The sequence below is a fragment of the Boleophthalmus pectinirostris genome, unplaced genomic scaffold, assembly GCF_026225935.1.
Source record: "Boleophthalmus pectinirostris isolate CB_2022bp ecotype Guang Dong unplaced genomic scaffold, ASM2622593v1 HiC_scaffold_9, whole genome shotgun sequence".
Taxonomy (NCBI): Eukaryota; Metazoa; Chordata; class Actinopteri; order Gobiiformes; family Gobiidae; genus Boleophthalmus; species Boleophthalmus pectinirostris.
Window position 1 is genome coordinate 7,893,450 of NW_026571541.1, and position 26,994 is coordinate 7,920,443.

General features: G+C 37.4%; 1 protein-coding gene across 1 annotated transcript; it reads left to right on the top strand.

The window, feature by feature from the left end:
• The first annotated feature begins 136 nt into the window (after nucleotides 1-136).
• Nucleotides 137-26,733, top strand: LOC129407257 (probable E3 ubiquitin-protein ligase MID2). Its single transcript, XM_055147855.1, has 6 exons — nucleotides 137-264; nucleotides 17,773-18,139; nucleotides 22,290-22,332; nucleotides 22,453-22,500; nucleotides 23,550-23,765; nucleotides 26,312-26,733. The coding sequence occupies exons 2-6, from the start codon at nucleotides 17,882-17,884 to the stop codon at nucleotides 26,731-26,733; spliced, it is 987 nt and encodes a 328-aa protein (XP_055003830.1). The 5' UTR covers nucleotides 137-264; nucleotides 17,773-17,881.
• The last annotated feature ends 261 nt before the right edge of the window (nucleotides 26,734-26,994 follow it).

Genomic DNA, 26,994 nt, shown 5'->3' on the forward strand with positions numbered 1-26,994 from the left:
CACCTGTCACTCACTTCAAAACTAGAATGAAGGCTGATGAATAGAAAGAAAGGGAATAGGCCAGGCATATTGTTGATGCTTATCCATAGGTATAACATTATCCAATGCCGATTAGATCTGTTGTGTTGTTTCTGCAGACGATGTCCGCGTAAGATTTCACAAACAGCTCCAGTTTTCCCTGTAGAAGTTTGAGGTAGCGCTTGAGGACTTCCGAGAGACCTGAGCACGTCTGCAGAGAAGATGAGGCTTTCAATGTGGCGTTCTGTGAGTAAACCAAAACACACATGTTACATCATTTTCTGATTTATGATATAATGTTGTTTCTGCATGAAAACATCAGACACACCTAGAGTAGAACACTGTTCCACCTTGTTATTTCAGCCTTGGAATTTAGGCCGGGAGCCAGGTAAACTGCTCAGGATGTTTTTTGCTACCTTTTTTCACTATTATTTCCTTTTATCTTATATGTTGGATCATCACAAGTTGATAGGGACCAACTCCAACTTGGCCCCCTTTGGTCTCAAGGCCCAAAAATCACAGCAAAATTATGTAACTGTAAATATTAAGGTACTGAAACTGCATAAATGGTCAAATAACCCTAAAATTTTGCATGGTGTATCCTGACACACGGGGGAAACTAGCAGAAAAAAATATCTGGGGCTTGCTGCCTTTCTACTGTCAAATATCAGCCTCAACATACCCCAAAAGACAAAAAAATGCCTGTCCACTGAACAAATTGTCATCAAAAGTAATCATTTTCAAGCATTTTATTACATATATCCAGGGTAGCCGCGGGGTCTTAAAAGTCTTAAAAAGGTCTTAAATTCCATGTTCCTAAATAAAGGATTTAAAAAGTCTTTAAATTATGTTGTTCAAGTCTTTTTTTTTCATAAAGGCAGCAGTACAATATCAAATGGAGGGGAAAAAAAAACAGTGAACTCATGTAATGTGAATGAACGTCTAATTTGGAGTGCATACAATATTTAGTTTGTCTTGTTAGAAAGTTATAAATATTTTTGGCTAATTTATAAGCAATGCATCCTAATATAAATCAATTCTGAATGAGATTTTATAATAAAAGTATTTTTTGTCATTTAAAGCAGTGAGTAATTGGTTATTATTAGAATTGGATCTGGGGTTTTTCGCCCACATATTGGGTGCGATGTTGGTCTTAATTTCCATTTAAGAGGTCTTAAAAAGGTCTTAAAAAAGTCATAAATTTGGTGTAGTCAAACCTGGGGATACCCTGATATCACTGCCTCAAATGTACATAAAAAAACTCCCCAAGTTTATAATCTTCAGTTTAAGCCCAAGATGACCTGAGGAGTGGACCTGGCTCCTGGCCTAACTGTCCATCTCTTCTGAACGACATGACATCACAAGGTGTAACGGAGCATTTTGAGCTTTGGATATGTAGACAAACTAATATAAGCAGTTACTCAAACATGTGTGAATAAAATAAAACACAACTCCAGTTTTCTTTTTGAGGACAATTCTCCCTAGTGTGATGCCATCAGTATGTTTGAACTCTCTACTTCTTGTAATATTCAACATATTTTTCAACTTCTCTTTGCAAATTTCTTCTAGATTGGTGTAAAACTATAAGTTATATTTACAATAGTTATTATCCAAACAAATTAAGTTAAAATGCGAGAATCACAAAAAGAATCATGCACTCTCTTTCAAATTAAATATTTCAATACTCTAATATTCTATATTAGTGTTGTGCAAAAATATTTAACTCTTGGCGATATATTTTACAAAATTATTTTGTCGCAGCACTACAATTTTGTTGCTTGTTTAGAGGAAGGAAGCTCATTTATGCAACACATTTGACATTTTTGCAGTTTTGATGATTAAAATGGGCGTATTTTATATGAACTTTGCATAAAAAGCGGTGTAGCAAAGACTTTTAGTATCACAGCCATGATTTAACCATTATTTTTACTGGATCATATCGAATCGATTTTGAAATATATATTGTATCGAATCAAAAGCTCACTGTATCGAGATATGTATTGTATTGTGGAATATGTATTGAAGTATGTATTGTATCAGCAACTTCTTAATGATACCCAGCCATACTCTATATGTAATGTTATGACATCATTATGAATAGGATACACCAATACCCATATTGATCTCAAATATCAATACTATATTGATACTGAAAAATGTGCTGTATCAAGTATCAGTTTCATGATAGTGGTTCTGACGTTATCCTGGTTGGACCTTTAATTGGATGAAATAAGACAATTTATAGGCTGAATTTGGCCTTAGACGTCTCATAATGTTTGAACTTTTATTCACATGTTTTAAGGAAATAAATGTCACTTTCTTTCCTTATATTGGTATCAGTTGATATCGATATCAGTGCCTCACCTGTATCTGACGTTGCAGTATGGCCATGTTATTCCTCACGTGGAGCTTGATGGTGTTTAACAGAGGCTGACAGCTTAAAGAGGTTTGGTTTTGTGCCTCCTCCAGCCCCCTCTCCAACACCTGCAGGTCACTCACTGTCTCGGAAAACTTTTCTAAAAGCTGAAAAACATACACAAGTCATTTCATTTTATTCTCCCTGTGAGTGGATGTTGTCAAAGTTCATTTTAAAGGTAGAACATTTTCAAGATTTTAAACTTAAAAAAAAAAAATCTTTAAAAAATGCTATGTATTTGTATTTTTAGGCCCAATCTAAGTATCTTCCTACTATTACCTGTTTCAAAACTAGTCAGTTAAACAGTAATAAAAACTTTCACAATACTGGAATTGGCACCTGTTAAATAAACAACAATTATAATTGTGTGTCTTATTCTATGATGAAAATGTCACATCCTGAACAAACATGTTCTGAAACATGATTCCTATGTGAATCCTTCAGGCGTTTCATAAAATAAATTATTCTGATGCATTTAAATGTCACTTATTATTAAATCCTGTTGCAACACCACAAATTGCATAAATGAAATTCAAAAGAAATAGTTGACCTTTAAGGGAGTAAACAGTAGATGATTCACCGTGCCATGTATGACTGCATCCTTTAGCTATCGCTGCCAAGTCTTATCAGCCCTTTTGCTTTTCATTAAGTTTTCATATTTCTTTTCTAATGCCAAGCATTAGAGCCGGTTTCACCTCGTGGAAACTGTCTGACCTCGCAGCATTAGGTAGGCAGATGCTTTCTTTAATTTAACCAATCGCTGCTATTTGGTCGTGACTTACTGTATGTAATGCACTGCTAACGGGGCTAACTGGTATATTCAGCATTTCCCAGATCCCATAGGAAGAAGGACAATAACGTCTTTCCCCTTGATAAAATTCACCAAACATTCTCTTTGTTCCTGCTTTAAACCCTTGATCTCGGGAATCATTGCCAACACAGAATGTATGTCTTCATCTACAAACATCTAGACCGTTTTGTTTACTGTTGTGTTGTACCACAAAAGGGACCCAGACAGATGCTTGAGTTTGATGTCATGGCGTCAAAGCGCTTCGCTGATTGGCCGGTATGCGGTCTACAACTTCCGGGGTTCTTGTAAACATGTTGCGTCTAGTGCAGGCATGCCCAATATGGCCCATAGGCAAAATGCGCCCTCAGACAAATTTTTCTTGGCCCACAGGTTTCCAGGTGAATTGGCCCAAATTGCTTTGCAGCAATAAAAAGTTTACTTTTTACTGCAAGTTTGAAAATCTACCTTATTAAAGCTAATATTTAATATTTAGTGTGTGGTTTTAAGGATTTTAGCATGAATAAAGACTGATGCCTCATTCTAACGTGTTAAACATGCACATATTTCAATTATTCACTGTACTGAGCACCAGTCTATGGCCCTCGATCAGCCCTCTGCTTCATCTGTGTTTACATATGTGGCCCTTGATGAAAACGTTTGGACACCCCTGGTTTAGTGTATTCCGATTCCTGACCCTAGTTGCTGAAGAGAAATTAAATTGAGTGGAGACACTAGGTGGCACCAGCCTGACTAAAGAAGCCTCCCCTCTAGTAAAAATGAATAGGAAGAGGCTCTTTTCATGCTTACATCACAAAACCTACAGACATTTGGAAACATGCAGATGATAACTTCTTTTGGGCTCTGTTGCTGATAGTAACTCTGACAAAATCCAGGAAAACCTAGGAAAATGGCCCGGTTTTCTTCATCTAGATGGCACTGTATACTTTCTTTTTTCCTTTTATGAATTGCCTATTCATTTGTCTATTATAATATGTCTATTTTTTTTTTAAGGTAGCATTCCATTATGTTTGGTAGATCAATAGTTCCAACCAGCACCCTGTAAAACATCGAAGTGATTAGAGTCACATGCTCCATGGAAAGTTTTGGCACCGTTGCTGAATCATCATCTGCAGTTTTCAAACGTCTTCCAGTAAGTGTGATTAGAGCTTATTCTGGGACCCTAACCCCTTTTCTCCTGGCATGACTTCATCTTGTGGTTACTATGCAGCTTTGCAAACACTTTTCAGGGACATGCACGGTCTGTCCATACCAGTATATATATGGCTGCTTATGAGGTCAAAACTATCAGAGGGGACTGAAATACATCATTTAATCTTAGCTGAGAGACATGTTATTATCTGTAAATAATAGACTATCATTGAGCTCACTGAAATAGTCTGATTATATAATCTTGTTTGACAAGACAAGACAGATATGTATGCTTTGGAAATAAATTTTGAAACAGGAATATAAAAAGAAGAGTTCAGTGAAGTCATTTGGTTTGAGCAAATACAGATGTGCAAGGGTATTTTACCAGAGACATATTAATATACAATCAAATTATCAAAACAGTGTCCACTCTCTCACAGTAAATGTGCAAGAAAATATATAACATTTATTATTTAAATATAATGTAAATAATTATGCAATGTGGTTGAGAGTCCATCAAATGCTTTTCTGTGTAGAGATGTTATAGCTTTGTCTGGAATGTTTCACAGTATGGCATTAAACCTTTCTATCTTCATGGAGACCAAACCAAGTTACAGGTCAGATCTGTGTTGAGGTTACCCCACTCACAGTCAGAATGCCTGTTTTTCTAGGTGTTTTTGAGCTATAAAACCCACCTGCAGTGGTTGAATAAATGTAAGGTAGAGCTGTTTAATGTCATACTGTGGAACATTCTTGGCAGATATACACATATATACATGGTGCACCTTTGAATAATTTTTGGAAGAAAAAAAAAAGATTTATAACGTGGTGTGTATTGGTGTGTCTCATAAGCATTAGCTGTAGTGACTGTAGTAGTGTTAGTAGTAAAAATACATTACTGACTGTGAGATTGTCCCAACGCTGATAGTTGATCCCCACAAACGGACACTGGATTGTTGTGGCCTGAACATCACTTGAACCTTGGCATTTTATCTGTGCAAATAGACAGTAGATTTGTCACAATATCAACATTTCAAACTCATTTTGATAGCATAGCACAAAGCAGATGAAAAAATCTTTAATGTACGTTTGCAAAAATATTAAAGGGACAGTTCGAAATTTTGGACATAGGACCTCATTTCCTAGTGAGCCAGAGTGTTGGAGACATGTGGAGACACTTTTGTAAATATTCCATCCAGTCCTTGTATTTGCAGAGGTCGTTGGTGCTAGGCTAGTGCATGTCAATGGCCATAGTTAGTCTTACCCACTCCACAAATCACCCGAAGCAAATCTATGATTACACTAAACTGTCAATGTGAATGTCTGTGTCGACAGAATAATTTTAGAAGTAAAACTAACCTTGAAGGATTTATGTCTGAGCAGCAGCAGTGAGTTGAACTTCCTGATAGAAATCTTGGCAATGGCGGACTGATATATGAGAAAATAGTCCCTCAACATGCAACGATTTGTGCAATGCAAGGTTAGTTTTATTTCAAACATTATTCTATCGACACAGACATTTACATGGACAGTCTGGTGTAATAATAGACTTGCTTCAGGTGTTTTGTGGAGTGGGTAAGACTGTTTTTGTGGCAAGATAACTATGGCCATTGACATGCGCTAGCCTAGCACGAGCGACCTCTGCGAATATGGATGGAATATTTTAAAAAGTGTCTCCACACGTCTCCAACAACGCCCTCTCTAAATTTCCAAACTGTCCCTTTAAATGTTTCTTTAAAGGTGCATTATGTAACTTTTCTGGTGGAGATTCCGTCACATGCTTGTTTGTATGGATATGTCATTGCTCTGCTTAGAATGTTCCACAGTATGACATTAAATAACTCTACCTTACAATTATTACACTGTACAGTTTTATAGCTCAAAATTACTCCTCTCCACAGATCTGACCTGTAACTTGGTCTTGTTTGGTCTCCATGAAGATAGAAAGGTCTAATGCCATACTGTGAAACATTTTAGACAAAGCTATAACATCTTCCATGGAGAAAAGCATTTGACGGGACCCTCCTCAAGAAAAGTTACAGAGTGCACCTTTAATATGACAAAGGTGGGATAGCTCTAATTCTTTAGAGCAGGTCCAGTTTTGTCCTTTGTATGCCAATTGTTTAAATAGTGACAGCTGCTCAATTTAATATAGAGTTTCAGTACTATTTTTAGGATCAAATAGAATCTTTTGTGCTAGGTTTGGGGCTTTTTGTCATCAAAGTCAATGAGAAAAATCCCTTAAAAACTATCTTGAGGGTCAGAGGGCTCATAGAAAAAGAATCCATTTTAAGTTTCACAAATTTTGCTTTTAAATCTAAAAAAATCTTCACCATTCTTTCGATCTTGTCCCCAGCATTCTCCTTCCACTTTGCTCTGATCTCAGGTTTGCACCAGAAGTTCACAGGTTTGACCTCTGCTTCAGGTAAATAAAAGAACAGCCCTCCGATCAGCAGCAGCAGAAACCCTATAGGGACAAACAGACTCAAAACAATGTACACTTTCCTATTTCAGCCTGATACTACTGCAGACATGCTTTCTATTTAGACCGGGGAAATCTTGCATCACTTAAATTCACAGGGTACAAATGCAGTCATAGCCAGTTATTGTTCAAAGTGTTGTAAACTTACAGCTTCGCTCTGATGACTGTGTGTGTTGTGCTTATTTTTTGTCTACTCTAACCTTAACCTTTGTGTTTCAGCATTGTGGTTTATGGAGGAAATAAAGGTTTATGGGGTCATAATATATTTGATGTAGCTCTTATAATATGTTACGTGGTTAAGGCGAGACACTGCAGATGCATAAAATTATATAAATACAAATACAAATGTCTGTTATTTACATGCATATGTTGAAGGGAAAATTTAATTTTGTCATGTTTTGTTTTCATGTAGTCAAATAAAGTAGTTTAAAAATGTCTAAAGTTGCACAAATTCAGGACATACAAATCTGAATTCCCTGATCTATATTATAATGTTGTTTCCTCATCATGGCTTAAAACTCACAAGAGTCAGTTTTGTGGAAGGAGTATTGCTTGCTTCATTTTTGCCTTTTTCTTTGGTATTACTTGAAAAAAAAAGTTAGATATCAACAAATCTTTCTGTATGGTAAGTCTTGTTAAGGACAGAATTGTACATTGTTTGGTACAGGACTGTTTGGTGTATGTACTGTAAAACCTGACAGGTTAGGAATACTAAAAAAAAAAAAAAAAATGTACTGATTATATATAAAAAAATAAAATAAATTTAAAAAAAAATAAAAAATTGAGTACCAAAACTACAGTTTTTGAGTTAACAAACTGTCTATCTTTAAGTAGAACATACCCTAAAGAAGACATGTCAGACTCAGGCCCGTTGGCCAAATTTGGTCCCAGTTTTTAATTTTGGAGTTTGCCCTAAAGGTTTAGGTAGTTTGTAATTAGTATTTAATAATAATTAATCTTTTTCAACAAAACATAAATCTTAAAAGTTTTTGGTGCCTTCAATACAAAATGTTTACTACAACCTTTTTAACCAGTACTGACTCAGTTTTAGTAAATGCACATGCATAATTAATACATAAACAGATTGAAGCAGTCTGTCTCTGTGGGAGAACATTTTTGGAGAAAACAGCCTCCGAAATGACCAAGTCCCATATGGGAGGTTTTCAGATTCTAGAATGTGATGCAGCAGAGGCAGGAGACACTGTTTTCTATTGATTACATTGTACTTTACCATGAAATATCCAAAAGGTAAATTCACAAATGTTGAACCTGGTTCAATTACTGACTAAACTCTAGAGCTCACTGTGTTAAATCTAGGGGTGTCAAATTATCGCGTTAATTGCGATTAATTAATTACAGTCATATTTAGCGCGTTATGTTTTTTAATCGCGTTAATCTCATTTTTAATCTCTAACTTTAGTGTTTCTGTATGCGAGTTGCTTTATTATAAAACCTGTTTTTATGTGTTGTTGGGACAACAACAACACACACACAAAAAAAAACACATTTATACATTTTTTTATTTCGGTAATCCCACTCATTGCCGGAAACCCACACAAAACGTGCGCAGTAAGAGCGACGTAAACATCATGTTCACGTTTGCGGCGTCAGTCACACAATTGACGAGGTCGAAGAGCCAGTAGAACAGAGGCAGCAGCAGTGCACAGGTAAAAACACATTCGTGTCTTGGAAATTATTCTCCCGACGTGAAATATAAAAGAAAATAACAAATATAAAATCGCCTACAACTTAAATGTCACTGGTGAAAACAACCTGCATAGACTCATGATGTCTGCACTACTGTCCTATAGTGACCTGCCACATGAGGGGACACGCACACAAACACACACAAACAAACACACACCTTCATCATCGTCATTAACCTGAGAACGCGCGGACCACGTTTCCTTCCGTAGTTACTGCGCGGACACCGACGTGCTCCCGTGAGCCGCGTGTGGATCGTGTTTTCTCGCTACGCTGTGTAAACCGCGCTTCCTCCTGTGAGCCTCTAAACCAGAACTAACACCAAGACTAAAACCAGGACTAATCCAGTCCAGGACTAAACCGGGACTAAACCAGAACTAAAACCAGAACTAAAACCAGGTCTAAACCAGGTCTAAACCAGGACTAAACCAGGACTAAACCAGCACTAAACCAGAAATAACACCAGGACTAAAACCAGGATTAATCCATTCCAGGACTAAACTAGGACTAAAGTAGGACTAAAGCAGGTCTAAACCAGGACTAAAACAAGGACTAAAACCAGTGATCTCATATATAAAGCATTTCTCTATCAATAATATTTTTAACATGGTTAAGGAAAGACTGGACTTTTTATTGTCTTTAAGTAGACAAAAGTTATTATGTTCAGATTTCCTCGTCTTTGCTACTTTACAGCAAACAGTTTCTTATTCATGGAGACTTGGGCTCAACAGCCAATTTGGAGAGATTTGTTAAACAATAAATGACTTTATCAAGTCACTTTTTTTTTGTTCTATATCAGTCTTTTGATCTGCCACAATAATGTAATAATGAATTTTAAATGAAAATACCTCAAATTGAAGGCTTTTCTCAGCAATTTTTAGGTGAGATTAAAATGAGATTAATTAGATTAATTAATTACAGATCATAATTAATTAATCTCTCAATTTTTTTTATCGCATGACAGCACTAGTTAAATCATCATTTAACGTTTTAACACTATTCATTTCAGCTGTTACATAATATTGGCAAAGCAATAGATTTCTGAATATGATTATATCCATTGAAAAAATAACATTTAAATTAAATATTTTGATGCATTTTTTTTGTTCTTTCCATGTGAAATTGTATATTGACAGATTTAACTGGTAAACAAAAACAATGAAAAAAGTTCAATTTGTTTTTCTTGTAATGGTAATAACTTGCCACTTTCTCTTTTAAATTATGATTTGCTGCATACTTACAAATGACCCACATACTTGGCTTTCTGCTGAATAAGGCTACTGCATATTATACATAGAAATATTTCAATGAAAAAAGCATTTATAAACCACTGTCAGCATGCTAGAATATTGCACTTACTTCTATAGTCCATAACGTGCAGCTCGTGGCAGAATCAAGAAGAACTCAGTTGTGTTGATGTGAAGAAGAGATAATTTGTATTTGTATTTGTAAGATGACCAATGGGCTTTTTACTTTCACATGTGTCACTTAAAAAGAATGAACCTGACTGCTTCTTGAATCTGTAGGTGGATCCGTAGGCGTAGTGACTACAGTGACGTAAAATATTCTGGGTTAAACTTTACCACATGACTAATTAGTACTTTAGATAATACACTCAAGATACTCTTCCTTGGAAATCATGTTTGGCACCAGAGTACAGTGAGAACCGCTACTTCAATAAAGTTACCAGAACATGTGATCCAGACAAATACAGATTTATGATTTTTTTTATTTTACCATGGAAGCAGTGGAGGTGGCAGATGATACTGGAGCAAAATAAAACAAGGAAAAATTATCAAATAAAAGTAAAAGTATCACATAAAAATCTAAAAGTATTAAAGTAGCTGTTTCAAAATGGACTTAAAGGGTAAAAATTTTGAGCTCTACTAAAATTTCAAATGTAGAGATAGCTTGTTGATAAGGATTTGTGCTGAATTTTGTTCAGTAGAAATAACTGTTTTTATGTGTATATTTGTGTTTGCTCAAATATGAACATGTTAAAAATAAACCCTCAGTCTTTTCAGCAGATCTCAAACTATAATAAAAATGCGTTTACTTTTCAGTCCTGTTCAAAAATGTCCTGTTCAAAAAGTACAGATACCTGCTCTCTGTATACCAGATACTTTTAACTTTTAACTACTTCATTACTTTCCACCACTGCACAGAAAGTCGAATATGCTAAAAGATATACGTGTCAAACAACTCGTGCCCACTCTCACAGTCCTAGTTGAATAAAATGTAAACAATTATGAAAGGGAAACAACGAGGAATGGTATTTATGTTTTTAAAAGGTCATAATGTGGTGTTTATTTGTGTGTTTCAGAAGCATTAGCTGTAGTGATTGTAGTAGTGTTAGTAGAAGTAGTAGTATTTATTACTGACTGAGATTTCTCCTATTTCCATAATGTCAGATCGGTATTCATGGGTTTCAGAGATATTTATCATTGTTAAAATAGTAGAAAAGTATACTTACTGCTATACGCCATAACCCGTAGCTGGTCTCATGGTGTCTGTCATCTGTGTAATTTTCATGCGTCATTACAACAAATGTTTTCTAAGTATATCCCAGGGTATCTCTAGCAACATGAAATTACAAAACTAGTTTTCTTATCTGCCTGCACTCGTCCTTCTTTAAGAATTCATTTGTGGTGCTAAGAACAAAGTAAAAAGACACAAGTGGCAGGAGCCAGCATGTTAAGCTAAAAGGTTAAATATGCAAGACAGGATTTTTGTGTGGGTAAGCATGAGATGTATTTGGCCAAAGTTAATGTTTGACTGTTGATCCCAAACTCAAATAGGACAGAGCAGACAGCACTGGCATGAACCGCACCAGGAGAATTGTGAATGTAAAAACGCTACAGGCACAGTATCCTCGGATGACTCCCCGAGCTTTTTTATAATGAGCATATGTCATCAACGCACATTTGAATTGCAATGAAACGCCTTTGGGAAAACATAGAATGCGTATTACTGTCGAGGTTAGAAAGTTATTGAGTAATGAGACACAATATAGCCGCAAGTAACCCACATCGCGCCTACGCCAAGTCTGCCTCACGCCCAAGTTCACACCACAGACTGTATAAAAAAGTGTGATGTTATGTTACCCATAGCATTTGGCTCAACTCAAATGAAGCTCGTGATGCAACAGTTACAGAGGTGAATCTGGAGCCACGGTCTGTATTATGAATAGGATTTTTTTGATGGAAAATATATTTAAAACAAAAACAAAAACAGGATCGTGTAGAGCGGGTTAATACAAACATTTTAAGAGCAAAATGACGAGGATGAGAGCAGCAGTCACAGCAGAGAGAGGGATGGCAATATTCCAATGCTAATGTAAGTCACTGGGAGCCAGGGTCGGTAGGCGCTGGAAGAGCTGTGTGCGAACATCCTGTTTGGAACACAGTGGCTTGCACGTTAGCTATGTACATTTATATATACAGTCTATGGTTTACCCGCTCCTATACCCACACCCAAACACTAACCCTAACCTTTTAACCCTGGCTACCCTAACCCTGACCCTAACCTTGACCTCTAACTCTACCCTAATACCTGACCCTACCCTTACTTTTACACTTCGTGAAAACCGTCTGACCTTGCAGCATTAGGATTATTTCGTTCAACAGTAGGCGGGTATTTTTTTTATTTAACCAATCACTGCTATTTGGTCGTGACGTATGTAATGCGCCAAATCCCATAGGAAGAAGGGCAATAACGTCTTTCCCCTTGATACAGTTCAAACATTCTCTTTGTTCCGGCTTTAAATCCTCGATCTCTGGAATTGTTGCCAACACTGAATGTATAGCTTCGTCTACATCCATCTCGACCGCTTTGTTTACTGTTGTGTTGTACCACAAAAGGGACCCAGACAGACGCTTGAGTTTGACATCATGACTTCACAGCTCTTCCCTGATTGGCCGGTGCACGGTCTTCAACTTCCAGACTTCTTGCAAACCATCTAGTGTATTTCGATTCCTGACCTAGACGCTGGAAAGAAATGAAATTGAGTGGAGGCACTAGGTGGCGCCAACCTGGCTAGTCACAATATACTTTTGTGTCAAATTTCATATTTCAACTGGCAGTTTTTTTGGTGTCATTCCTATACCATATTTTTTGTGGGGGAGAACTGCCATTTTTATTATTTTTTGAAATAGCCAGAATGTAGTAAAGTGTGAGTTTTAACTTTCCTACATCTTGGTGAGGGTCCCTGGTCACTACGGCTCTTCACTTCACCTCAGTTCACTTACTGACTACTGAGTGTGAAACACCTCCGTCCAGACTTGGGATGGTGAAACCAATGCTTCTAATTTGTTGCATGTGTCTCTGAAATGCAGAACACATCTTTTAAAAGTTCTTGCAACATTCTGAACAACATATTGCATAAATTTGACCTGTGATCAATGAGTTCATGATTCTGATTTCACTCTCTCTCTTTGCATTATTTTTTGCAAGTAAGCCGCCATGTTTGTTTGTCTCAGTCTGTTTGTTTTGGTTAATCTGCCTGTCAATCATGCCTAACTGAAATCGGTGAGACGGGATGTGGTTCCAGAACCACACTGTCATAGCGTGTGGTTTTAGCTGGCCAGGTGGTCCAGTAATGCACACCAATGTTTATTTTTTTATTCTTTTATAAATGTTAGGGAAAACATCTTTTAAAATGAAATCCACAGAGCAAATGGAAGATGTCCCAAAAACAGCAGCTTGTAGCCTTCATGAGCTCATTTTCTGTCATAATGATAGGTCCAACTTTTAAAAATATGAAGTGGATGCAGAAAGGAGCTGTCGTGGAAAATTATCTTTTTAAATAACAGACATACATTGATGCAACAAAAATAAAAGTTTATTTATTATCTTTGCAAAGAGAGGCAGAGGACAAGTCTGAACTAGCTTCAGACTTCAGAAAACATATAGAAGTGTCTAACCAAATATGATCAAAAGAAGGGGAACACAAGGCACAACACAAGGACAGTTACTCCCTAATATGACAAGAGCAGCTCTCATTACAACAGGATATGAAACACACAATGAAAACTGTGAATAACTGCACGTAGTAGCAAAAACTGCATTTTCCCAGTTTGGTCATGTTCTATAGTGGACTTCCTCTTGTTTTACTGTTATTAAAGTAGTACGTAGAGATTCTTTTTCAAGAATGAATGTGAGCGTGAATGGTTGATGTCTGTGTCTTTGTCTGCTCTGTGACGAGGGGCTCATTGTTGTCCAGAGGATCAGAGTTGCTAGGATCCACTTTTCCAGTCACAGTTTATTGCTTACGAGAATTAGACAAACAAGATGAATGAATGAAGTAATGAATGAAATACTATACTAGTATATAATAGTAGCCTAGTGGCAAAATAGATTAGTAGTAGTAGTAGTAGTAGTAGTAGTAGTAGTAGTAGTAGTAGTAGTAGTAGTAGTAGTAGTAGTAGTAGTAGTAGTAGTAGTAGTAGTAGTAGTAGTAGTAGTAGTAGTAGTAGTAGTAGTAGTAGTAGTAGTAGTAGTAGTAGTAGTAGTAGTAGTAGTAGTGGTAGTAGTAGTAGTAGTAGTAGTAGTAGTAGTGGCAGTGGTAGTGGAAGTGGTAGTAGTAGTAGTAGAAGTGATACTTATAGTGGTAGTAGCAGTCTCAGTAGTAGTGGTAGTAGTGCTAGTAGCAGTAGTGGAAGTGGTAGTAGAAGTGGTAGTAGCAATGGTAGTAGCTGTAGAAGTAGTGGTGGAAGTGGTAGTGGTAGTAGTAGTTGCAGTGGTAGTAGTAGTGGTGGTGGTAGTAATGGTAGTTGGAGTAGTAGTAGTAGTAGAAGTAATTATATGCCCTGTGTTATCTGTATCATCACCTATTTATGTAATTATTTATTTGTGATATACCTTCATTTTTTCATTTGATCTCAATATTTATCTCTATATTTGTAGTGACATCCTCTTGGGGGTGTTCTGCCTGTATGGCTATGGCAGAATGTTCAGCAGTTACCATGGTGACACAATGCACACAGAAGCAATAACTACAAAAAAAAAAAAAAAAGTTTCAAGATTGTCTAAACGAATACAAAAATGGATTTAAACATTGCATTTTCATTAAAGTGTTTCATTTTCAACAAAGCTAGAATGTGAGAGAGACTTGTTTAAAGGTGCACTATGTAACTTTTTCAATCTGTTACCTGCTTGTTTCTATGGATATGCCATTGCTCTGCCTGGAATGTTCCACAGTATCTACCTGACATTTATTCATTTTCAGGTGGTTTTACAGTTCAGAAAACACCTAGAAAAACAGGCCTTCTTATTGTGAATGGGGCCGCCTCTCCGCAGACCTGACCTGTAACTTGGTCTGGTTTGGTCTCCATGAAGACAGCAAGGTTTGTATACTGTACTGTGAAAAGAAAACAAGATGGATGAATGAAGTAATGAATGAAATACTATACTGTTGCAATAGTAGCCTAGTAGTGAAATAGAGTAGTAGTAATGGTGGTAATAGTAGTATTGGTAATAGTAGAAGTGGTAGTGGTGGTGGTAGTTGCTGTAGTAGTAGTAGTATCAGTAGTGGTAGTAGTAGTAGTAGTAGTAGTAGTAGTGGTGGTAGTAGTAGTAGTAGTAGTAGTAGTAGTAGTAGTAGTAGTAGTAGTAGTAGTAGTAGTAGTAGTAGTAGTAGTAGTAGTAGGTAGTAGTAGTAGTAGTAGTAGTAGTAGTAGTGGTAGTAGTAGTAGTTGTAATAGTAGTAGTAGTAGTAGTAGTAGTAGTAGTAGTAGTAGTGGTAGTAGTGGTGTAGTAGTAGTAGTAGTAGTAGTGTAGTAGTAGTAGTAGTAGTGGTGGTGGTAGTGGTAGCAGTAGTAGTAGTAGTAGTTGTAATAGTAGTAGTGGTAGTAGTAGTAGTAGTAGTAGTAGTAGTAGTAGTAGTAGTGGTAGTAGTAGTAGTAGTAGTAGTAGTAGTAGTAGTAGTAGTAGTAGTAGTAGTAGTAGTAGTAGTAGTAGTAGTAGTAGTAGTAGTAGTAGTAGTAGTAGTTAGTAGTAGTAGTAGTAGTAGTAGTAGTAGTAGTAGTAGTAGTAGTATAGTAGTAGTGGTGGTAGTAGTAGTAGTTGTAATAGTAGTAGTGGTGTAGTAGTAGTAGTAGTAGTAGTAGTAGTAGTAGTAGTAGTAGTAGTAGTAGTAGTAGTAGTGGTATTGGTAGTAGTAGTAGCAGTGGTAGTAGTAGTGGTAGTAGTAGTAGTATATTTATCTCAATATTTATATCTATACTTTGCAGTGACATCATGCTGGGGGCGTTCTGCCTGTATGGCTATGGCAGAATGTTCAGCAGTTACCATGGTGACACGATGCACACATTAGCAATAACTACCAAAAAAAGTTAGTAAAAGATTGTGAGCGGGGTCGCCTCTTCGCAGATCTGACCTGTAACTTGGTCTGGTTTGGTCTTTAATACCGCTTTAATACCGCACTGTGAAAAGAAAAAGAATTTGACGAACGCTGCATCAAGAGCACAAATAAATAAATCCACCTCCACCTTCTATTCTGGTCTTATATTCCTTCTCATCCTCAAAAACAGGGCAGCTGCATCGTCGTTCTTACACCTTCATTAAAATGGAAACAAATGCGCCGACACAATCCCCCTCCCCGCACACTTCACCGCCCGCGCGTCCTTCCTGGTTGAGCCGTCTCCATGGAAACTCCAAACCTTAAGTGCTCCTCTAGTGCGTCTTTTATCTCTCCTCCGGCCATTGGAGCAGCAGCAGAGCAACTGACATGGGACAACAAAGGAATATACCGCTTTTTCTACAACTGTTTACGTCAGAGGATTGCCTTGACGCTCAATGGATTTACTTATTTACTTATTTTGGGTGGGTATATAGTGGTATTTTGAGTTTCTGTTTCCCCCCGGTTAGTTTATTGGAGGGCTGAAGCGTGGCAGGATTTCTGATTTGAAATGCTTTGTCTGTGGACTGAGTAGAAGGACCGTGCATTAGTGTGGTTCTCTGCTGTTCTTCTCACTGACTAAAGACACTAAAGGTAGACTAAAAATACCGATTCAAATGGGTTGAATAAACGTGAGAAGAATTTTTGTTGTGTTCCAGGGTATGTCTGTGGTAACAAATGCACTAGGTTTCCATTGTCTAGCTTTGTTTTGTTAAATTATTATTGTTATTGAACTCGTACTACCTCAGTAATGTACCTTGTTTTTCTCATTTATTTTTTCACGTGAATATTTATTTTCAGGACTACACTTTAGTATGTAAGTAAAACAAACACAAACAAATGATTTAAAGCTGATTTTTTCGAACTTTTAACCATATTATAGTTGTTTACCTCGCCATTTACTCGCCTGAAGTCTGCATGAATAGTTTATTTTCACTGTCACTTACTTCATTCTCCAGTTTTATTTTCTGAAGCATGATACGCGTAGGATTTGGCAGATTTGCGTAGCCGTTTTAGTACAAATAATCGTGTGATGTGCAGCTATTCATAGGAGGGGCCCACAACTTCACAGCTCTTTGTTGTGATGACGTTTACGGCGACGTCAGCTCCTTCTGGGCACCACCGTTTTTTTGTTTTTTTTAATTAATCAAGCCATTTTAGATGAATATTACAATTTCAGATGTCCAAATTGATAACATATTGATCCACGGGTGTCAAAAATGATAGCAATATGATAATAGTAATATTGTTTACAGTGTATTTTTGATAGTTAGGGGTGTGTAAAAATATTGAAACTGTATCGATATCATGGACTGCTGTATTGATATATCGCCAAGAGTAATTTTAGGTATATTTTACTAAATTATTTTGTGTAAGAGGTACAATTGTGTTATTTCATTTTGATTTTCACAGTTTTGAGTAAAATGGATGTTTTTGCACAAACTTACTGGACTTTTCATAGCCATGTTTTAGCCTTTTTTCACTGAACCGTATCGAATAGATTTGAAATATATTGTATCGAATTGTATGTATTGAATCGAAAGTGCACTGTATCAAAAAACTTATCATATTGAGACCTTTGTATCGAGGTTTGTATCGTATTGGCAACTTTTTAATGATACTCAGCCCAAGTAGTACACAGATAGTACTTTTTTGTCACTAGTTTCTAAATAAATTGTATTCCATTTTGGGGCGTTCTCCATAGCAACAAATACCGAGCCCTTCGTCAACGTACATTACATTTCTTGAACCATAATTACTGCATTTTAACGTTTGGCTATGTCCATAAGTCATGAACAAACGTCTCATTTTCATAGTGGACATTTTGAAAGAGAGGACGAGGACAGTCTTTTGCAGCAGTTTTGCGTTTGTCCCTCTTGTCGCGGGCAGTGGGGTCTGGCTCTGATCTTGCCCTGCTCCCATCCCATGTGTGGAGCCTGTGTAGCCGCAGGAGGAGAAGAGCCGAGGACGACGAGGAGGAGGAGGAAGAGGAAGTCCAAAACCAGTTCGAAACCTGGACTACACCTAAACTCTTGTCCAGTCCTGTGTCCCTGCTGCAGAGGCCCCGTGGAGCTGCCGTGCTGGACGTGGACTTCAGCCGTCTCCAGTCTCCCGGAGTATCCCAAAGTGAGCTCAGGACGCGCCTGTGAGGAGAGAGGGGCGGAGTCTAATCAGAGTGAACAGGTAAGAGTGATGCATGATGGTTATATTTGTATTTAGGAGTATTAAAGGATGAATATTTGCTATTTTCTGATTAGTTATAATGCTGTTTCCTCATCACAAACATACCTGAAGGTTGTGTTTTGTTCATTCATAAATTTAACAGACAAACCCTGCATATTTATCCTGAGTTCTTCTCTCAAACAGAATACACAGGTAAAACAGGAAGTGCTCCACTGTGTTTTTAAACTCCATACACCTTCACTTGAATCATTTGGATTATTTCAGCCCTGGAATAACCAATCTCACTCTAAAGCCCTGTTTACCTATTTTTTAAAATCTGAGACATTTCCTTTCATTTGTACGCATCTTCTACACACACACGGTGAAGTCGCCTCTGAAAACGAATCTTTCTAAAAACTCCAGCCAAAGTGGAGAGTTTTAGGCAGCTGAAGCGCCAAAAGTGTGACCAAGTGTTTACCTTTTACTCTGATGATGATTATAGAAGCATTCGGAGCAGTCATATTTGTTCTGGTGCAAACACTTTTCATGTGTTTGCATTTGCACACACAGCTGATGTTTCATATCCATGACGCTTGGAGGTCAGAGATTTTGCCACTTTTTTAACATATCTGTGGAGAGGCGAGCCCTCTCAGTAGGACATGTTTTCAAGGTATTTGTACTTACAACTGTGATGAAATAAATGCTACAGGTTTGAATGGAATCCAGGTGCCGCCCACAGGCTTAGGGCAGTTGTGATGGCGCTCGATGACGTGTTTAGATTAGGTTAGGTTAGGTTAGGTTAGGTTGCTTTATTCACACTGTTGGGCAAGTTACTTTGAAACTGTAATGCGTTATTTATTACCTATTACTGTCATTTCAAAGTAATTTGTTACATTACAATATTACTGCATTTAAAATGTAAGGCATTACATTACTATTGCATTACTTTAAGTTACTCTCACCAAAATAACTTTTGCGCTGTATATGGACTGAACCAGGACTAAACCAGGTCTAAACCAGGACTAAACCAGAGCTGAACCAGGACTAAACCAGAAGTGAACTAGGACTAAACTAGAACTGATCTAGGACTAAAACAGGACTCACTGTCAGGACGGGCTCGAAGGTGACCGCAGGAGAAAGGAGCGGCTCTGCTCCGCACCTCACGGAGGTAAGAGCGGCTGTCACCCGATCGCTCTTTATGGACGCCCTGCTGCTCGGGCTCACGGCCCTGATTTCAGCAACTATTTGCAGGTACCCGAGCCGGTGCAAGAGTCTGTTACAGCGCGTAACTTCTACCTTCCTTCAGCGTGTCCAGAAGTCCAACTTTTTGTGTGATGTTTAGCATCTTCCTCTGCCTTTTGGGTGCGAGTGCAGGAGCCTTTGTCGGTGCAGAACGTTTCGTCGACGTTGTGGGTTTCGTCGGGGAGAAAACTTGCAACCGTACAACACTTCAGAATCACACTGCTAGAGACTGAACATGTATTTAAATTTGGCAGCTGAACACATTCTGTACTGTACTGTACAGGAGACAGGAGTCCCTTGGCCAGTCAGGACGCAGCAGGAGGAACGCAATACGCATTCATACAATGTGAAAAAAAAACAGGGCATGCAAAATTGCACAAAAAACCCCCCAAAAAACTGCGAGACCGCGAAAAGTGAACTGCGATAGAGGGCGGGACGAGTGTAAACCAGGTCTAAACCAGAACTGACCCAGGTAAACCAGGCTAAACCAGTAAACCAGTCTAAACCAGAACTGACCCAGGTCTAAACCAGGTCTAAACCAGAACTGACCCAGGTCTAAACCAGGTCTAAACCAGAACTGACCAGGTCTAACCAGGTCTAAACCAGAACTGACAGGTCTAAACCAGGTCTAAACAGCGTGGAGTTCTTTGTCAGTCCTTTCACCCGCGGTTACCTGAAGGTCTATGAGGGCGCATCTCCGGTGTTTCACCGCTGCTGATATCGAGGTGATTTTAGCGAATTTGTATGAAGAAAAACCCACCACTTCAATCCAGGTTAAAAAAAAAAAACATTGTAACGCGCGTTACTCACATTTGTACCGAGTAAAATATTACTATTTTTTCCCCTGTAATGCCTTACATTACTGCGTTACAGCAAAAAGTAATGCATTACTGTAATTCGTTACTTTTATAACGCGTTACTCCCAACACTGTTTATTCAAACCCATAGGTAAATTTGCTTTGCAGATTTGAGAGGCAGGTTCCACATTTCACATTTCATTCATCCACAAAACACGTATAAACACACAATTACAAAATAATTCCAGTGCTCCAGTGCAGAATAGTTTGTTCTATAAACAGTTAGTTTAATTTATCCATCACGCTTGGCTAAAATCACCATAAATATTAAATATGTTAAAAACACACAATTTTAGATAAATAGATTACATTGTATTCTTAAATACGATAGCAGCCTGAACAAAGCTCCTTTTAAAATGATTCGTTCTAGATCTTGGGACTAAAAGCCTCTGACCAGAGGGAAGCAGCTGAAACTCTGAGTTTAGTGAAATCCTCTGGGACATCCTCTGTAACTGTCTCGAGTACAGAGAGTCCAGCGGCTCTGAGGATGGACAATCACCTCACTCATCCATTTAACCAACTGATTCAGGGAGTTCTTGTTTTTAGCAGAAATGCTCCCAAACCATGAGACCAATGAAAACTTTAAAACTGATTCCATAAATATTTTATAAAACAGTGTCATCATGGTTCTCTCTATGGTAAAAGGGAAACTTTCTCACACAGTGAAGGCGCTGGTGCCTCTGTTACACACAGCAGAACAATTATCGTCAAAACTCCATTTTAAATCAATGATACTTATGAGTCCACACACTCAACTGACTGCCCCTTTATCTCTGTGACATCATACTGAGGCGCTTGCTTTCAAAACTCAGTAATCATATCCTTCGTATTTATGCAGGTTGATATACACGGAAGGTTTTTTGAAAATAATGCTATGTGCATGATGTTATTTTGGAAAAAGGGGGAAAGGAAATATTCGTTACTCAACATGCCCGGCTATGCGGAAATGTAGCCTAAAGGTATCTGTTAACTGGAAAACTATTACTTCATGACATCACAAGGTGGAATAGAGCAGATTTCTAAACCAGCATTACTCAGACATGTGTGAACGAAAGAAAACTCAACTCTGGGTATGTTTTTGATGAGGTAACAGCATTCTAACATGACTTAACACGCATAAGAATCAGTTGTGAATAGTATAGAATTTTTAAAGATGCACTGAGTGACTTTACTGATTCTGATGTCTCTCTCTTGCTTGTAACTTATCTATCTCCATGGAGACAAGACATTTACTGGTCAGATCTTTGTAAAGACAAGAAAACCTGTGGACAGAAGCGCACTTTTAAAAATTTACACTATAAAATGTATTATTTTTTATTAACTACAGTTGTTACCTATTGAAAAAGAAACACAAATCTGCCAACTTAGTGAAAGTGAATAAAAATTTGTGAATGAATAATGTTTTTTTTTTTTTTATTTTTTTATTGTAATTTATGCTGCAATTAATATAGGGTTAACCCTTAGTGTTTTAGTGAACATTGCGATATGTATTTGGCAGTATTTGGTATTTGGATGAATTACTCAATTGTGTTAATTAGGTAAAAGTACAGATACCGAAGCAAAAGATTACTCAAGCAAAAGTATTACAGGAAAAAAATCTACTTAAGTAAAATTATTAAAGTACCTGTTTAAAATTGTACTTAAAGAGTAAAAAGTAAAAGTATGTAGCCATTTTAGAGCAATTAAAGGATGAAATGCAGTCATTTTGATCATGAGTTTTGTTATTTTTGAGTGTTTTTGCTCAAATTTGGGATGTTAACTCAAATTAAATGTGCTAAAAATAAGTCTCAGCCATTTCAGCAGGTCTCACACCATAAAGAAAAGTACTTTTTACTTTTCAGTCCACATCCAAAATGTAGTGGAGTAGAAAGTACAGCTGAATGTAGTGAAGTAAATGTAAAAAATATCCATGGTGAAATGTACTTAAGTAAAGTACAGATATCTAAAAAATGTACAGGAATATAGTACTTTTACTTCCGTACCTCATTACCTTCTATCACAAGTATGTGGTTTTGTTGTGAAGTATTTATTTTAGATACAGTGCTAAGAAGTGTTTACATTCTTTTTTATAGGAGGAAGCTTTAAACAGACACACCACCAGCGTTACAGTATGGGGTACGTTTTTGATTGTAACACAGATAATGTAATGTAATCTGTAAAATATTGCTACTTTCTATTCCATTAACACTACCTCTTTGAATCTTGACGCACCCACTTCCTCTATTTCCCCAGCAGATGGCGATATAGACCTTCATGATGAGGAGATGAAACTGTCAGTGTATGGTCAGTATTGCAGTAACTCTTTTAAAACTTTGTCATTTGTTCATTTTTAGAACTGCTTTTTATGGCTTATGTCATTAATTTCAGTTTGAAAATTACATAAAATAATGCTTAAAGGTCCCGTATTACACAAAATTGACTCTGAAAGCACAGTTTTTATTCTGCTCTGGAATTTCCAATCTCTACTAATCTAAAAGTGAAAAGTACATGACATCACAAGGTGGATCGGAGCATTTTGAGTTTTGTCAGTGTATGTTCCATAATGCAGTAATCTTTTTAAAACTTTAACATTTTCTTTTACTTTGTCATCTCTCCATTTTTAGGTCTGCACTTTATGGCATCTGTCATTAATTTCAGTGTCAAAGTTACATAATAAGAGCGTAAAGAGCCGATATTACACAAAATTGACTCTGAAATCACTCAGTTCCACCTTGTGATGTCATGCTGTAATACAGGAAGTGTTTCACTTTCTTTAAACTCCGTACACCTTCACTAGAATTATTTGGATGATTTCAGCTCTGGAATTCCCGAATCTTTACTAAACTAAAAGTGAAAGGAAGTGGTTAACTTGAAAACTACCACTTCATGACATCACAAGGTGGAACAGAGCATTTTGGGTTTTGTCAGTTTATGTTCAGTTCTTCTGTGAACTTTTTAAAACTTTACCATTTTCTTTTACTTTTCCATCTGTTCATTTTTAGGTCTGCACTTTATGGCATCTGTCAAAGTTACATAATAACAGTGTTTCATGATCCTATATTACACAAAATTGACTCTGAAAACACTCAGTTTCACCTTGTGATGTCATACAGGAAGTACTCCACTGTGTTTTTAAACTCCATACACCTTCACTAGAATCATCTGGTTGATTTGAGACCTGGAATTGGCAATCTCCAAGTAACTAAAGGTAAAAGGTAACTTGAAAACAACTGCTTCATGACATCACAAGGTGGAACAGAGCATTTTGAGCTTTGCCAGTGTATGTTCAGTTCTTCTGTGAACTTTTTAAAACTTTAACATTTTCTTTTACTTTCCAATTTGTTCATTTTTAGGTCTGCACTTTGCTTTGGACTCCTCTCACGTCCCTTCATCTATTTGTCTTTCCAACTCCTCCCTGACTGCAGCATACACAGCCAAGAGTCACACCAGACCTGCTTTATCCAATGGTCCAGTGCAGCCTATGCCCATGCTGAGTGGAGATGTTGTGCTCCGAAAAGGACAGTATTACTGGGAGGTGGATGTCTGTAACAGCGCCCTCTACAGGATCGGTGAGAGAAGTGTCCGTATTTACTGTTTGGTTTGGTTTGATGGCTGGGGATCATTAATCACAAACAGGACCATGGTTTGGAACTAGTCCCATCTTCAACTGAGTAGTAGGATTTTACGTAATGTTTGCCATCTGTCATTCTTTTCAACTGGAAAGACACAAAATAAGAAAGTTTAAAGGTCCTATACTACACAAAATTGACACTTGAGCTTCAAAAACATACCTGGAGTTGTGTTTTGTTTCATTCTTACGTGTTTGTCTAACCATTTATTATTAGTTTATCTATATCTCCATAGCTTAGAATGCTCTGTTCCACCTTGTGATGTCATGAAGTTGTAGTTTTCAAGTTACCAGCTACATTTTACTTTTAGTTCATTAAAGATGTGCAACTCCAGATCTGAAATTATACAATGATTCTGGTGACAGTGTATGGATTTTAAAAACACAGTGGGGCACTTCCTGTATCATCACGCGACATCATAAAGTGGAACGGAGTGTTTTCTGTTTGAGAGAAGAACTAAATATGCAGTGTTTGTGTGTTAAACATGTGTGATGAAACAAAACACAACTCCAGGTATGTTTGTGATGAGGAAACAACATTATAACAGATCAGAAAATGGCGTGATATGAGCCCTTTAACACATGTCAACACTGCACACTCGCATTTGTTCTGCAGAGTAGTAAACACAAGGTAAAAATTCTGTAAATAAACATAAAAACATGGATAAATAGATTATAGGAAGCAAGATTGTGCAATCTCTCATTTGTCCCAGAGTGGTTCGGTTTAGAGAAGTTTTCAACAGTTGTCATCTGGACACTGTTTATGCAATCATTTGTTTTTCTTATAGTATTATAAGCAATCACTAATAACATTGTAATGGGATTTAACACCTGCACATGTAGTAAACCATTTCTACCAGTAGAGGGTGCAACCTCTGTGTTTTGGTCATACCGCAGATAGAACTCATTTTTAGGAAGTCAGAAAAACATAACACATAGATTCAGAGTTATAGAGTTTTTCATTTTTCTGTTGTTCTCTATGCATATAACATTTAAATTATTATTATTATTTTACAATTTGATCAGATTTCGTCTCCGAGTCCTTGTTACTGCTGTGGTTTTAATCTGTTTGAAGATAAATTAGTACCACTTTGATTTTAGCACCAAGAATAGAACAGGTTTTCAGTTATTTCAGATTGTTAGCTTGGGTCTGTTTTATTCTACAGCCAGTCCTCTGTCACTATTATTTTACACTATTACTATTGATCAGAGGTGGGGACCTGCAAGTCGTAACTTGGACTCGAGTCACTATTTTTAGGACTTGAGACTTGACTTGATAAAATGGACTAAGACTTGGGAGTCGACTTGGACTTGAAGGTCAGTGACTTGGGACTTGACTCGGACTTGAGGCCTGTAAATTGAGAAGACTTGATGCTTATGCTTTGAGAAAATATTTTTTTCTCTCTCCAGTTAATACATGTGGTGATTCATTTTAGAGGAACAAACTGGAACATGTCCCTCCTACTTTGCTGTTTGTTACTCTGGATGTAACTAAAGTACTGTGAGTACATCCAGTGTACACTGTGTGTATCCTCAAATGTCTTACTGTACGATACAGTACGATACAGTAATAGACAGTACGATACAGTAAAACAGAGGGAACTGCATAGAACATGATCCTTCCATTTCAGTGCAGACTCCATGATAATATAACTGTTATTAAGCTTTTTAAAATCTGAATTATTTCTATTCTGACCGTAATGATTCACAGTAAGATCTTATCAATACATTTAAAAAGGAAAAAATTGCATTTCTACAGCTCCACTCTACAAATATATATAAATATACCATGACTTTTTAAGTACAGTTTAGTTTAAGATTCATAGAAATTGCAAAAATCTTGGTACTTTGGTTTAAAGACCTGAAATGACTTGAAGCTCAGAGCAGATGACTTGGACTTGACTTGGACTTATGGGCCAGTGACTCAAGACTCAACTTGGACTTGCCTGTCTTTGACTTGGGACTTGACTCGGACTTGAGGTCAAACACTTGAGACTTACTTGAGACTTACTTTAAACAACAACTTGGTCCCATCTGTGCTATTGATACTTTGCAGTGACATCACGCTGGGGGTATTCTGCATGTATGTGTATTTGCATCCTCTGAAAACCCGAGAAAAAATACAAAATGGATTTAAGCAGCATGTTTTCAGAAGCCTGTGATCAATACGAGTGTTCATAGTACTTTTTAGGTTTAGGAGGTTTGATATTCAACAAAAACTTGCGAATAACTAACTGAGAAACAGTGGGCTAATGTATCTGTAATGTTGTGTGAGAAGGACTATTTAACAGCACAAATCAGCTCTATTTTTTAATAATGTAATTTTAGCTCAGTCAGTTCTTTCTTAAAATAACGCTCAGATTAAAGTCTAACAAAGCTTCAGACAGAGCATGCATACAGTTAGCATCACACCTCCAGGGAATGTTGAAGACACTATCATTGTTTTCTGAAATGTCAAGTGCTCAAGTTGTATCTTCTCTTCTCCAGGCGTGCGCTCCCAGGACAGTTCTTGTTGCTGGTGGTTTGAAAGAAAAGGAGTGCACTTTTCCGCTGCGTACGACGGGACAGTGGAGCCCGTCTGCAGAGTCCCTCCCGGCATCAAAACCATCGGACTGTTCCTCAACATCACCGGAGGAGGTTTAAGTTTCTACAACGCTCTGTCCCAGGAACATCTCGTGACCTTACCCACGCGGTTTGACCCCGGCGGAGTGGTGCCTGCTTTTGCGTTGGGACAGGGAAGGCTGAGGATTCGCACGGGTTTGAGCCCGCCTCCTCTGGTGTTTCACAGTAAGGACTCGGGGTACAGGGGGGCACAGGGCACTGACAGGGGAGAGTGGAGAAAAGGGGTGGCGTTTGGGTCGGTCAAAAAGGTGGTGCAGAAGTTTGAGGAGCTGGCGTTGTCACAGTAACAGACTTGTTTACGTTTAGCTCTTTATCTAAATAGTGGAAATACTTAAAGAGCTCATATTATGTTATTTTGTGATTTATGTTATAATGTTGTTCCCTCATCAAAACATACCTGGAGTTGTGTTTTGTTTAATTCACACCTTTAACGCGCAAACCCTGTATATTTAGGCTGAGTTCTTCTTTCAAATCCACCATCCATCATTTGGTAATACTGGAAGTGCTCCACAGTGTTTTTAAACTTCATACACCTTCACTAGAATCAT